The following is a 13,104-nucleotide window of genomic DNA, read 5'->3' as shown; positions in this document are numbered from 1 at the left end:
GAAACTAATAGATGAGCTTTAAAAATCTAAAACTGACTGGTGTTAGTGAGTTTGGACTTTAAAATGAAATACCATAACAAAACACACTATCATTAATTTGTAAGTACAACTATACCAAATCTTTCATACGTTTCAATTTTGTTTAGGCCTAGGAAGAGTTAAATTTAAATTAATCTTTTTTATTGTTGAACAGGACAACCAGATCAAACTAGAAAGGTGTATAAGATGACTGATGACAACCAGGATGTGTGCAATGACATTCCAAAAAGAAAATTAAGAGTCCAGTTTCAGAAACTTTAATTAAACTAATAAAATAAGAATAATTAAAAATATCAGCAAATTTTTTGTAGCTTACTTGAACAACAGGATTAGGAATTATATGTAAAAAAAGATGTAATTTTTAATTCTAGTGCTCTAACTTTAGAACAAATGAAAGTGCAATATATATACATAATGACCAATGTTACCTGTGCTATAAAGGGCCCAGATGAGAGTAATAGAAAAGATCAGCTTCATTGTGATGTTCAGGTGGTTCCTGCAGGTTAGTTCTCCGGGATTCTGATTCTAAACTTCCAGAGCTGTGCTAGACTTTATATACTGCACAGATGACCTCCCTGATTTTGTGTGTTTCCATATTCATAGTGCCAAAACCAAAACAATTAATCTGTTCATCCACCAAAGTATCCTAACAAACAAGTCAACACACCTTAACACTCCTTCTGATTACCTGTCAGTATATAATTAAAATGTTCCTTCACTTCACTCAAAGTGTTTTTGTATTGTTCAACTGCTCATACGCAGCACCAACAAAATAGCCCATCCAAACAAAAAGTCCATTAACAACCGTTTTTTTTTTTTTAAAGAATTTGTTTGGCACTAGAGGCCTTTATTTTTGACAGTAGGCAGACAGGAAGGAAGGGTAAAGAGAGGGGGAGACATCGGTAAAAGTGGCCGGGTCTGGGACTCGAACCTGGGACGGCCACTTCGAGGACTATAGCCTCTATATGTGGTCACATGCCAACCCCTACACCACCAGCGCCGCGCCTGTTTTCATTGTTTTGGATGTTGGATCTTTGCTCTTTCCCAGGTGTGAAACTATTACGCACAGGACTCAGGACCCAAAATTTCAGCCAGACACTAAGCAGTTTAAAAGATTTATTCTGGGTCTGGGAAATAGGAACCAGCCAGTCAGAATCCCAGAACCACTGAGGACAGGGAAGCATGTTAGTGGCTTGAAAAATGTTCTGACAAAAATGTGAATCCAAAGCCACTATCCTTCTCAGGGACCAGGGAATGGCTCAACAGCAGGGTAATGGTCAGAGCAGAAGCTGGGCGAGAACCAAGAAGTCGGAAACAAACCACTTGTCAGAGGACCAGGTGAACACAGGGAGTTCAGGCAGGAGGAGGTAAGGACTGGCTTAGGCTGACAGATCCAGGGGCGAAGCAGGCGCAGCAGTTGAGAGATAGAACCAGGGTCGTTAACCAGAATAAGAGTAATCCCAAGAGGGCCAGGCAAAAGGGGGAATCCGGGGAGCAAAAACGTGGTCAGAAGTCTTGGTCAGGCAGGAAAAAATGCTGGATATCTACTCGCTAGGAGGCTTTCAAAACTCTGGCACCGTCTGCCTGTCAGTGGGCTGAATATAACTGCTGGAGGACAGGTGAGTGGCATGCCGCTGATTGTGCAGCAGTACAGGGGAAACAGGTGGAGCAGATGAGACTGATTGCAGACAGGGAGAGTAGAGTGGGAAACAGGCAGGCGGGCCAGAATCATTACAGTACCCCCTCCTCAAGGTCCGGCTCCCGACGGACCCTGAGGCTAGTCAGAATGGAGGCGGTGGAAATCCTGGATGAGAGTCCTGTCCAGGACGAACCGCCCAGGAATCCAGGTCTGTTCTTCGGGGCCGTAACCCTCCCAGTCGACGAGACAGTTGACACCATGGCCCATCGAGGCGAGGAACAATGTAGGGCTTGACCCAGGACACATGTAATGTAAGGTGGACCTTCAGAGACCGGCGCAACTGGAGATGTACAGCCACCGGGTTGACAACCTTGGAGATGGGGAAGGGGCCAATAAAATGAGGTGCCAGCTTACGGGACTCCACCCGCAGGGGAAGATCTTTGGAGGACAGCCAGACCTCTTGGCCCACCTGGTAGTCCGGTGCAGGAACAGGACGGCGGTTGGCTGCCCTGGACTGTACTGCCGACATCCTGACCATGGATATCCTGGCCCTTCTCCAGACCCGCTCGCACCTCATGGCTGTGGCATTGGCCGAGGGAACTTCGGCCTCCTTGTCCTGGAACGTGAATACTGGTGGCTGGAAGGCAAAAACAACAAAGAAAGGGGAGAGGCCAGTGGAGCTAGAAGAAAGGGAATTCATTGCATGTTCCACCCAGGGTAAATTGTGTGACCACCTTGTCGGGTCAGACTCACAGAGCATGCAAAGTTTGGTCTCCACTTCCTGGTTTGCCCTCTCGGTCTGTCCATCAGTTTGAGGGTGATGTCCAGACAAGGGAAACTCCCAGCATGAAGCAGAACTCCTTCCAAAACCAGGGAAATGAACTGTGGCCCTCTATCCGAGACAATGTCCGTGGGGAGACCATGGAGGCAGAAGACCTCGTGTACCAACACTTCTCCCATGTCCTTAGCTGACGGCAGCTTCTTGAGGGAGACCAGGTGAACCATTTTGGAGAACCTGTCGATGACAGTTAGTATGACAGTGAAATCATTGGAAGGGGGCAAACCTGTGATAAAGTCCATAGTCCATGACTCAAAATTCTACTTCCAGTCAAAAAAAAAAAAAAAAAAGCTTTGTGAAATGTAAATATTACTTTAAACATAAATATTCAAGGAATATGAAGAATTTTCAACTTAATATTTTACTATAGTGAAAGCAATTCCAAATGTATTCTCAAATTGTAAGAAACGTAAACACATTACCTTTTTTGTCAAAAAACAATTATTTGGTAGGTAATGTGAGTTGTACCATTTCTTTCATTAAACAGAAAGAAATGTTTCAGGGCATCATTTTATTCTATAACTTTAAAATGCACTATTGGTTTGCTTTTATTTAAGTTTTGTTAATAAGTTGGCTAAAATCACAAATGAAGCAGAACCTTTCTTCTCAAGATTGACAATTTTGCTCAAAGAGCTATGATGTTCAAGTTCCCAACTATGTATGAAGACAACAGGCATGGCAGCCAATTAAAAACAGCAAATTTACAAATGACGCAGTTCCAGGCATTATTAATAACTAAAATATTCCACTAGTTTAAGCAGTTTGTTAGTCATTCTGAGGAGACATCACCAATTTAATCAAGAGAGCTACGTAGTCTTATAATAACCTCATGACGAATACGACTTTTAAGTGTGCATTACTCATATGAGAGTAATGATGAAGTAACACATGAAGCAAAAAATTAGTCTCAACTTTATTGACCAAGTTTGTTCACACAAACAATAATTTTTTGCTTCAGTTTCACAGGCTCCCCGCATTAAATATAAATGGTAAATGGAGTGAATTTATATAGCACTTTCCTAGACATAAATACTGTCACGGCCTTTCTGTTTCCAAGCCAAAATAGTTCCAAAAAAAGGCCGTCGGTGGCAACAGGTGGTCTAGTTTTTTGAATGCACTTCCGACTTTATTGTTTGAAAAATATCCTTTTATTTCTTGCAAAATTATAGGCGAAATAATAACCAAACAATTCTTACAACATTGATGTAAACGAAAATTGGCTTAAACACATCTTACAAGGACAAAAAACGGTCGAAAAGTGGTCCAAAGAATAATTGTAAAAAACCTCCCGTCATCACACCGGACATTTTTTCAACAAGGGCCGCACAGTGTGTTCTTAATCTCTTAAATTACTGGGAGGGGCTTAAAAGTTACCAAAGAAATCATAATAATTCCAAACAATACATTTCATATCATCGTTCCAAACAAACTGAAATATATTCTAACAACCTATAAGTAAATAGAACTTATGATTTACAAAATTGAACATAAATGGCCATAACAAATACCACCCAAAACGATTTACACTAGAGCAACATTCACCCAATCGCACTCACAAATACACACACATTCATACTTTGATGTGCAGATCGGTAGGCAACCTGGGGTTAAGTGCCTTGCCCAGGGGCAGATCAACATGAGATGGGAGAAGCTGGAAATCGAAACCACAACTTTTGTATTGCAAAACGAGCCACAGTCGGAAGAAGAAATATATAAACTTTAGTGGAGTTAAAAAACAAAAAGAACAATCATGTACATATATGAGTATAAACAGGGCCATTAAAAAATGTTTGCCCCCTTGCTGATTTCTTTGTTGTCACACCTAAATATTTCAGATAAAAAATTTTAATATCAGACAAACATAATTACAGTAAATACAAAAAGCAGTTTGAATTGATCATTTTATTCATTAACCGGACAGCTATCCAAACCATCCTGGCCCTCTGCAAAAAAGTTATTATTCCCCTCTTTGTTAAATTATGCATTAACTCTGCTTAAAGTGATGTTCTTAATATGCTGAGCTCAATTGTACAAGCAAAATCCAGGTCTGACCTGCAGATATAATAAAAATATAATAATTCAGACTCAGTCTTGTGCCCTCTAGACTTAAGATTTGACCTGGACTCCAGGGGCCTCGTGTACAAAGTGTGCTTACGCACAAAAACCTGCGGCACAATGTTTTACGCACAATTTGGCATGTACAAAAATGAATGTTGCATGAAAGTGTGCGTAAATCCACGCAAATTGTTGACCTGTCGTGAAAATGTGTGGAAGCCACGCAAACTTTTTCAATTAACAATAATAAACTACAGAGAACTAAACCTCACCTAAATATACTGAATCTCCATTCAGTTTTATTTAATTCATGGAGCATAAAACCCAGTGCTTTTTCATGTGTTTGAGCTTTTATAGTTTAAACCTGAGCAATGAAACTGAATCACATTTAGCCTCATACAATAATGTAACACACCTCAGAAAATAATTGAAACAACTTCAGTCTGATGTAAACTGAAAAACTTCCTCTGTTTTTGTCACCTGTAGATGGAAATGCTCATTGGTCTGTGCGCCGAGGAGCATAAAATTCATGTGAATCATCTAAGGGCCACTTTCATTGTCACTGAGAGGAAAACTGTCGGATCAGCAGATTAATTCCTAACTAGTTAGGTGTGATGATTCCTAAGGCAGACAAGCTGTAGACAATCACACATGTCCATAAACAGCTGCGTAAAATTGTGCGTAATTGTGAAATGATGGCAGGTTTGGCACAGCTGGAGGACATCGCCAATGGAAGAAGTCGGACGGAGCGTTAGTTTTCAGAGATCGTACTGATCTGCTGGTACATGATGATGCATGTAAAAAACCCGCCATTGTTCAGGTTAAAAATTTTCAAAATGATCCACAATTTTACAGGGTCACACAATCTAGAAAGGTTTTTGCCTACACATGAAAATCTCCATGATAGTTCAGCAAGGCCTGCTGATTCATATGGTGCATGAATAACATCCATAGCCCTTATAGTTTCCGAGTTAGAGGAAGTTGTTCGAGAGCATGTTCCGGCAGTTTTGACTTTTGCGCTATAATTTCCCTTTCTTTTTACCGAGTGTTGTGTTTTTAATTTTATATATAAAAAAACAAATTTGATTGACAGTATCGTTCCCTTGTCCGTTCTGATACAAACGCTCCAAGAATGATGTCGATAGGCCTTATGGTTTACAAGTTATGGGGAGTAGTTCGGGACCATGCGCCTTTATGATAAAAGGGCTGGCCAGAAAGAACTAACGGCAGGTGTTGGGTTAATTCAATTCAATTCGGTTTTATTTATATAGGGCCAATTCACAACACATGTCGTCTCAAGGCACTTCACAAGTCAAGTACATACAGGTCCTTCTCAAAAAATTTGCATATTGTGATAAAGTTCATTATCTTCCATAACGTAATGATGAAAATTTAACATTCATATATTTTAGATTCATTGCTCACTAACTGAAATATTTCCGGTCTTTTATTGTCTTAATACGGATGATTTTGGCATACAGCTCATGAAAACCCAAAATTCCTATCTCACAAAATTAGAATATTTCATCTGACCAATAAAAGAAAAGTGTTTTTAATACAAAAAACGTCAACCTTCAAATAATCATGTACAGTTATGCACTCAATACTTGGTCAGGAATCCTTTTGCAGAAATGACTGCTTCAATGCGGCGTGGCATGGAGGCAATCAGCCTGTGGCACTGCTGAGGTCTTATGGAGGCCCAGGATGCTTCGATAGCGGCCTTTAGCTCATCCAGAGTGTTGGGTCTTGAGTCTCTCAACGTTCTCTTCACAATATCCCACAGATTCTCTATGGGGTTCATGTCAGGAGAGTTGGCAGGCCAATTGAGCACAGTGATACCATGGTCAGTAAACCATTTACCAGTGGTTTTGGCACTGTGAGCAGGTGCCAGGTCGTGCTGAAAAATGAAATCTTCATCTCCATAAAGCTTTTCAGCAGATGGAAGCATGAAGTGCTCCACAATCTCCTGATAGATAGCTGCATTGACCCTGCCCTTGATAAAACACAGTGGACCAACACCAGCAGCTGACACGGCACCCCAGACCATCACTGACTGTGGGTACTTGACACTGGACTTCTGGCATTTTGGCATTTCCTTCTCCCCAGTCGTCCTCCAGACTCTGGCACCTTGATTTCCGAATGACATGCAGAATTTGCTTTCATCCCAAAAAAGTACTTTGGACCACTGAGCAACAGTCCAGTGCTGCTTCTCTGTAGTCCAGGTCAGGCGCTTCTGCCGCTGTTTCTGGTACAAAAGTGGCTTGACCTGGGGAATGCGGCACCTGTAGCCCATTTCCTGCACACGCCTGTGCACGGTGGCTCTGGATGTTTCTACTCCAGACTCAGTCCACTGCTTCCGCAGGTCCCCCAAGGTCTGGAATCGGCCCTTCTCCACAATCTTCCTCAGGGTCCGGTCACCTCTTCTCGTTGTGCAGCGTTTTCTGCCACACTTTTTCCTTCCCACATACTTCCCACTGAGGTGCCTTGATACAGCACTCTGGGAACAGCCTATTCGTTCAGAAATGTCTTTCTGTGTCTTACCCTCTTGCTTGAGGGTGTCAATAGTGGCCTTCTGGACAGCAGTCAGGTCGGCAGTCTTACCCATGATTGGGGTTTTGAGTGATGAACCAGGCTGGGAGTTTTAAAGGCCTCAGGAATCTTTTGCAGGTGTTTAGAGTTAACTCGTTGATTCAGATGATTAGGTTCATAGCTCGTTTAGAGACCCTTTTAATGATATGCTTTTGTGAGATAGGAATTTTGGGTTTTCATGAGCTGTATGCCAAAATCATCCGTATTAAGACAATAAAAGACCTGAAATATTTCAGTTAGTGTGCAATGAATCTAAAATATATGAATGTTAAATTTTCATCATGACATTATGGAAGATAAAGAACTTTATCACAATATGCTAATTTGTTGAGAAGGACCTGTACATTCCAATTAGTCCTAACCATTGAACAGTGCAGACAGATTCAGTTATTTATTCAAATTGGATAAAACGTTTTTCTGTCTAAGGAAACCCAGCAGATTGCATCCAGTCAGTGACTTGCAGCATTCACTCCTCCTGGATGAGCATGTAGAGACAGTGGACAGTCACTGGTGTTGACTTTGCAGCAATCCCTCATACTGAGCATGCATGTAGCAACAGTGGAGAGGAAAAACTCCCTTTTAACAGGAAGAAATCTCCAGCAGAACCAGGCTCAGTGTGAGCGGCCATCTGCCACGACCGACTGGGGGTTTGAGAGAACAGAGCTGAGACACAAAGAGAACAAAGAAGCACTGATCCAGGAGTACTTTCTATGAGAAGGAAAAGTAAATGTTAATGGATGTAGCTCCTTTAGTCATTTCACCTAGAAAGAAAGAAAATATAAACTCTGAGCCAGTTTTCAAGGTTAGATCTCTGATGTATGATGGAGCTAGATCATTAAGGGCTTTATATGTGAGGAGGAGAATTTTAAATTCTATTCTAAATTTAACAGGGAGCCAATGAAGGGAAGCTAAAATAGGAGAAATATGATCTCTCTTTAATTACAACTACCTTAAAAGCCTGTGGTACATATCCATTTACTAAAGATAAATTAATCCTATCTAAAATGGGGCTGGTAATCAGAGGGAACACTTCCTTAAATAATTAGGTTGGGATTGGGTCTAACATACAAGTTGAAGGTTTAGATGAAGCTAATATTTCTGATAACTCAGGAAGCTTCACAAGATCAAAACAGTCCAAACACAAATCAGGTTCTGCACTTATTACCAATGTTGTCTCACTTGCTGAGGATGAAGTAATCATCCTCTGACAGTCAATGACGATTGCCTGATTTATTCCTCAGTGCTCCCTTTATTTCTCTGTGTGTCTTCCAGTCTATATGTCTATCTGTGATTCTCTTTTTCTCAGCTCTGACCCTACCCCTAACCCTTTGACCATGTTCATAGGAGGCAACTACGTGGTGGGCATTTTTGTTGGGTACTTAAACATCATGTACAGCTGTTCCAACAGACAACAGTGATTAACCTTAAAGGGCAATTTCATACAGTTTTGCATATAGGTGGTTGTAAGCATTATAAATGGACTAGGATAATGTTAGCCAACATGCTAGTGATAAAGTTTACTTTTAAGCCTAAAGCCTTATCGAACATGCTAGTGATAGCCCCCATGCTAATGTTAGCATTTAAGCTGAAGTTTACTTTTAAGCCTAAAGCCTTATCGAACATGCTAGTGATAGCCCCCATGCTAATGTTAGCATTTAAGCTAAAGTTTACTTTTAAGCCTAAAGCCTTAGCGAACATGCTAGTGATAGCCCACATGCTAATGTTAGCATTTATAAACTAAGATTTGCGAAAATGCTAATGTTAGCTTATACACTGCTCATATAATGATATCCTCTCTACCTGTCTCAGTCCTCTGACTCTTTCTCTCCTCTCTGTCTAGCCTTTCTCTCTTTCTCTCCTCTGACTTTCTGCCAATTTCTTACATTTCTACAACTGTTCTCACCCTGATTTCTGCCTTATTCAGGCAATTTTTAGATTGTTTTTGTGTTCTGTTGGTAGTTCTTATAGTTCTGAAACTTATGCCATTTTTTTTCATTTCATCATATATTTTAGCACTGACTTGAGCTTCTTGGGCTATATTTTTGCTTAAGTCTATGCTTCTTCCGCTCATCTACTGGTAGCTCTTTCTTGCCTTTTTAAAGATTTTTTTCAGTTCTTGCATTACAACAAATGTTTTTTTAAAAACAAATTGTTTTGAGGTGAATTCAGAATATTAAGCTCTCATTAGAGGAAGTAAGCTTCTGTGTTATCTGCTAATTCAGTTCATTTCAGTCATTATTCTGCTGTCAACTTTAGCCTCTTTCTGCCAGCTTTTAGCAGAGGTGTTTAGCATTTCTGTCAGATCCTGGTCATCTTTTGCCTGCTACTAACCTTTTTCCACCAGTAGGAGCCGTAGGAGCTGAAGGATCAGGGTGGTCAGGTGTTTTGCATGTTGTCATCAGCTGGAGGACTATAAGAGGGAGGCGAGCCAGTACTTCGATGCCTGAGTGTTTTGCCTCTTCGTGGTATTTCTACCTGGCCAATTTCATAGTTTAAAGCATCTAGAGAAATTTGCTTCTCTGAGAAAGTCTGGTATCTTGACTAATAGTCTGTTTTGTCTCAGGTTATCCAAGTCTTGCTCCAAACTAAGAGACCTCTCAGGAGAACCGTCTAACAGTGCGTGGACTCTGGATCTCTTGTTTCCCTGCTGGCTGCCGGATCGGACGATTCCTCACAGCTTCAGGCGAACCGTGTCCACCCTCCTCCGTTCCTCCCAAGACTGCCCAGCTCCTGCGGCTCAGCGTAGCCCGCTGCCTCCTCCAGGATCACAATCCCTCTCCCTGGTGGACCAACCCCAACCTGACCGTAAGCTCCCTTGCAGAGTACAGTTTAAGGGTTTCAGTTGTGGTGTCTTACCTGCGTCCGTTTCCTTGCAGCCGCTCAGCAGATTCTGTTTCCAGTACCTGGTCCTGAAAATAAAGCTCCTGAAACGCTTCTCTGTTTCTCGTGTTTTTCTGCATGTGGGTCAAGTCGGCCATCTCCAATATGACAATTTCTGTTTTTTGCTAATTCATTACATTTCAGAAGATTTTCTGCAGTCAACTTCAGCAGTCAACTTGTTTCTGCTATAGAATTCAGCTATAGAATTCAGCTTATAGCATTGACACTGAATTTTCTAGTTGAATTAGATGTTCTTGTGTGTTTCCCATTTTGAAAGGTGGCAAATAGGAATTGACCTTTGTGGTGCATCATTTTAAATCTTACCTGAAAATTATGGATAACATTTTAATAATCTTAAAACACAAAACAATTTGAAACAGATAAATATAAATTAATAAATGGATACAGTCTGACAATGATCAAGCTATTAAGAAATTATTAGTACGAGACTAATTATTTTGTCATGACTACAAGGGGTGCGAATAATTGTGAAGAGCAGTGTGCTTAGGTAAATTAGCTCTGGCTTAGGTGCAATCAGCAAAGTCTTTCTCAAATAACACTTTACAGAAGCCTTTTCTTAAAGCAGATTTATTTTACAGAATCACAAAGATGCACTTAGGGAATTTGTGTAAACATGAATTTCTCGCTCAGAATCTCAAGGATGTTTAAATTTATGAATAAGAAATTAATGATCTATAAGTTATAAAAACATGTAATTAAATTGAATTTTAATAAAGCATATCTGCAGATGACAAGTTAACTAAGATAGTAAATACAGACAATATTTCATAAATAAAAATATTTTAAATGTATATTTGAATAGTGTTAAACAATTAACTACAACACAATCAATAAATAATGTTACTAAAAAGAATAAAAAAGAAGCTAAAAACACGTCTTTCTCTTTTGTGATCAATCTACTGTATGTTTTTTTTGAATGGATTACATGCATACCCAATTTGCAGATAAAAGGAGACATTTGAGAATATTTTTAATGTACTGGTAATATATTGCTTCTGATTATTTGAAATTTTTTACAGAATGACAACAAAGAGTAAAAGCAAGAGATGAAGCATGCCCAGTCTGACACTAGTAGCGCTACTAGTGGTTGTTGAAGTGGTGGCTGACTGTGCTGCTGAGGTTATGTTTGCAGTTGCAGTTGCCGTTGTTGATGTTGATTTGCTTGGGGCTGATGTTGTCGGAAGTGTTGTTGAAACTGTGGCTGACTGTGCTGCTGAGGTCATAGTGGGTGCGGTTACAGTTGTTAATTTGCTTGGAGCTGCATGTTCTGTAGCTGTGGGAGTCGAAACAATTATTGTTGTTTGGGTTCTTATTGTGGCTGGTGGAGAAGACAATGAAATGGTTGGTGCTACAATTGGGGCAGATGGAGTAGTGGTGGTAAGTACTGAGGTCTTTATTTTTAAAACCAGACGCCTTCTATCCTGTTAGTTTCCTGATCTGTTGGTGATCAGCTTTTATAGCAGCAACCACTGCTTCCCACACACTATTCAACTGGATATACAAATACCGTCACGTTGAGGACTATGGGGATGAAACACCTTGGCTGAGGTGAAACACAACGTACAGGAGGTGGAGGCAATGGGGGGAACTTGGAATTACAACTACCTCAGCTTTGCATCATTACACTCCATTGCTGTATTTTCAAAGTTGAGTATTTTGACCCATTGCATTTCAGAAAATAAAGAGTATGTCATAAATAACTGTACACCTTTTATGTAAAGATCACATGGTTTGCTATAGTTAGCCCAACTCTTATCCTAAGTCTTTTTCAAAAGTTCAACAATGCAACTCCTGACAGTTTTTGTGTGCACAACTCTGATGAAAACAGTCAGGAGTTTGTGCTGCTGATATCATTCCTCGATCAAAGACTGGCACCCTATCTCCAGCCTCGGTTTCCAGTATGTGAGTCTTCCTTCATTGTATCAATAAACTTTGTTATTTCAAGAATTATGTGCCTTCTTTGTGATCTTTTTCAGCATAAAGGTATCTAAAAATGTTTTAGTGACTGATAATTGTTTTCAAATTGGTAAAGGAGGTGTCCACATATCATCAACCAACTGTATCCTGGTGGCTATTACTGACCTGTGGACGAAAACCAATGTATTGGTGCAAGTTTTCCCTTTCTGTGACCAATGTAATAATGGTAATTAATGATTAATAATTTGTCTTTATTTTTGTTGTTCTCTTGATTCTTTCTCTCCTTACACATTTAAATTTTTTTCTCATCAAAACCACATTACTGTTAAATATTTTCTTTCTCAAGTGTGTCTTTGCATCGGCCCAGTATAAGCCAGTTATGATCAACTGACCTTGTATTTGTGGTTTATTCTCATTTGCCTTTCCTTCATTCAGACCAATTACTCTTCAATCTGGAGTGGCACCAAGGAGTGGAGGATCTGGGTGGATTACGACAACACCAGGAGATGCTTCTACATTAATCAACTCCTAATCAAAATAAGCAATTGTAATGATTTTGTGTTGACCTGCTTCTTGAAACTGGACAGTTGATGTGATATAGAACTAAATGATGGAAATCTGTTTTTATAAACCAGGAAGAGGGAAGGAATGATGAAGGATGTCAATAACTTATCATTTTCCTGAGCAGCAAACTAGTAAAATAGAATGAAGCTCTTCAGGATGTCAGGTTTCTGTCACCATGGCTACGCCAAATGACCCTTCATTAGTCATTGCTGAGATGTTGGGCGTCAATAAAGGATTCTGTCCTGATTATCATGGTTTGGAAGCTGATTTAAAAGCACTGCCAAATACCTAATGAAAATACTAGCTTGTGAAGCTAAAACAGCCAGGGTTACCTGCACCAGAGACTAAATATACAGGTCCTTCTCAAAATATTAGCATATTGTGATAAAGTTAATTATTTTCCATAATGTCATGATGAAAATTTAACATTCATATATTTTAGATTCATTGCACACTAACTGAAATATTTCAGGTCTTTTATTGTCTTAATACGGATGATTTTGGCATACAGCTCATGAAAACCCTAAATTTCTATCTCACAAAATTAGCATATTTCATCCGA

At 39.9% G+C, this 13,104-nt stretch overlaps 1 protein-coding gene and 1 long non-coding RNA gene across 6 annotated transcripts; one reads left to right on the top strand and one right to left on the bottom strand.

The window, feature by feature from the left end:
* Positions 1-969: 969 nt before the first annotated feature.
* LOC124876608 lies at positions 970-9,232 on the bottom strand. The gene is made up of 3 exons (XM_047379528.1): positions 8,961-9,232; positions 2,432-2,693; positions 970-2,315 (listed from the first exon to the last, which is right to left on the bottom strand). Exons 2-3 carry the CDS (start codon positions 2,681-2,683, stop codon positions 1,821-1,823), a joined length of 747 nt encoding a protein of 248 aa, XP_047235484.1. The 5' UTR covers positions 2,684-2,693; positions 8,961-9,232; the 3' UTR covers positions 970-1,820.
* A 146-nt stretch (positions 9,233-9,378) lies between these two features.
* On the top strand, positions 9,379-12,789 carry LOC124876609. 5 transcript variants are annotated; one of them, XR_007040330.1, is made up of 3 exons: positions 9,379-9,625; positions 9,724-12,204; positions 12,414-12,789. It is a non-coding gene; the product is annotated as an uncharacterized LOC124876609 (long non-coding RNA). The 5 variants fall into 5 exon arrangements; XR_007040329.1 differs by having other exon boundaries at positions 9,592-9,965; positions 10,037-12,204; XR_007040333.1 differs by having other exon boundaries at positions 9,603-11,438; positions 11,513-12,204.
* Positions 12,790-13,104: the final 315 nt, after the last annotated feature.

The sequence above is a fragment of the Girardinichthys multiradiatus genome, chromosome 11, assembly GCF_021462225.1.
Source record: "Girardinichthys multiradiatus isolate DD_20200921_A chromosome 11, DD_fGirMul_XY1, whole genome shotgun sequence".
Lineage (NCBI taxonomy): Eukaryota > Metazoa > Chordata > Actinopteri > Cyprinodontiformes > Goodeidae > Girardinichthys > Girardinichthys multiradiatus.
Note: the sequence above shows the minus strand (reverse complement) of the source record. Positions and strands in the feature narration are given on the sequence as shown.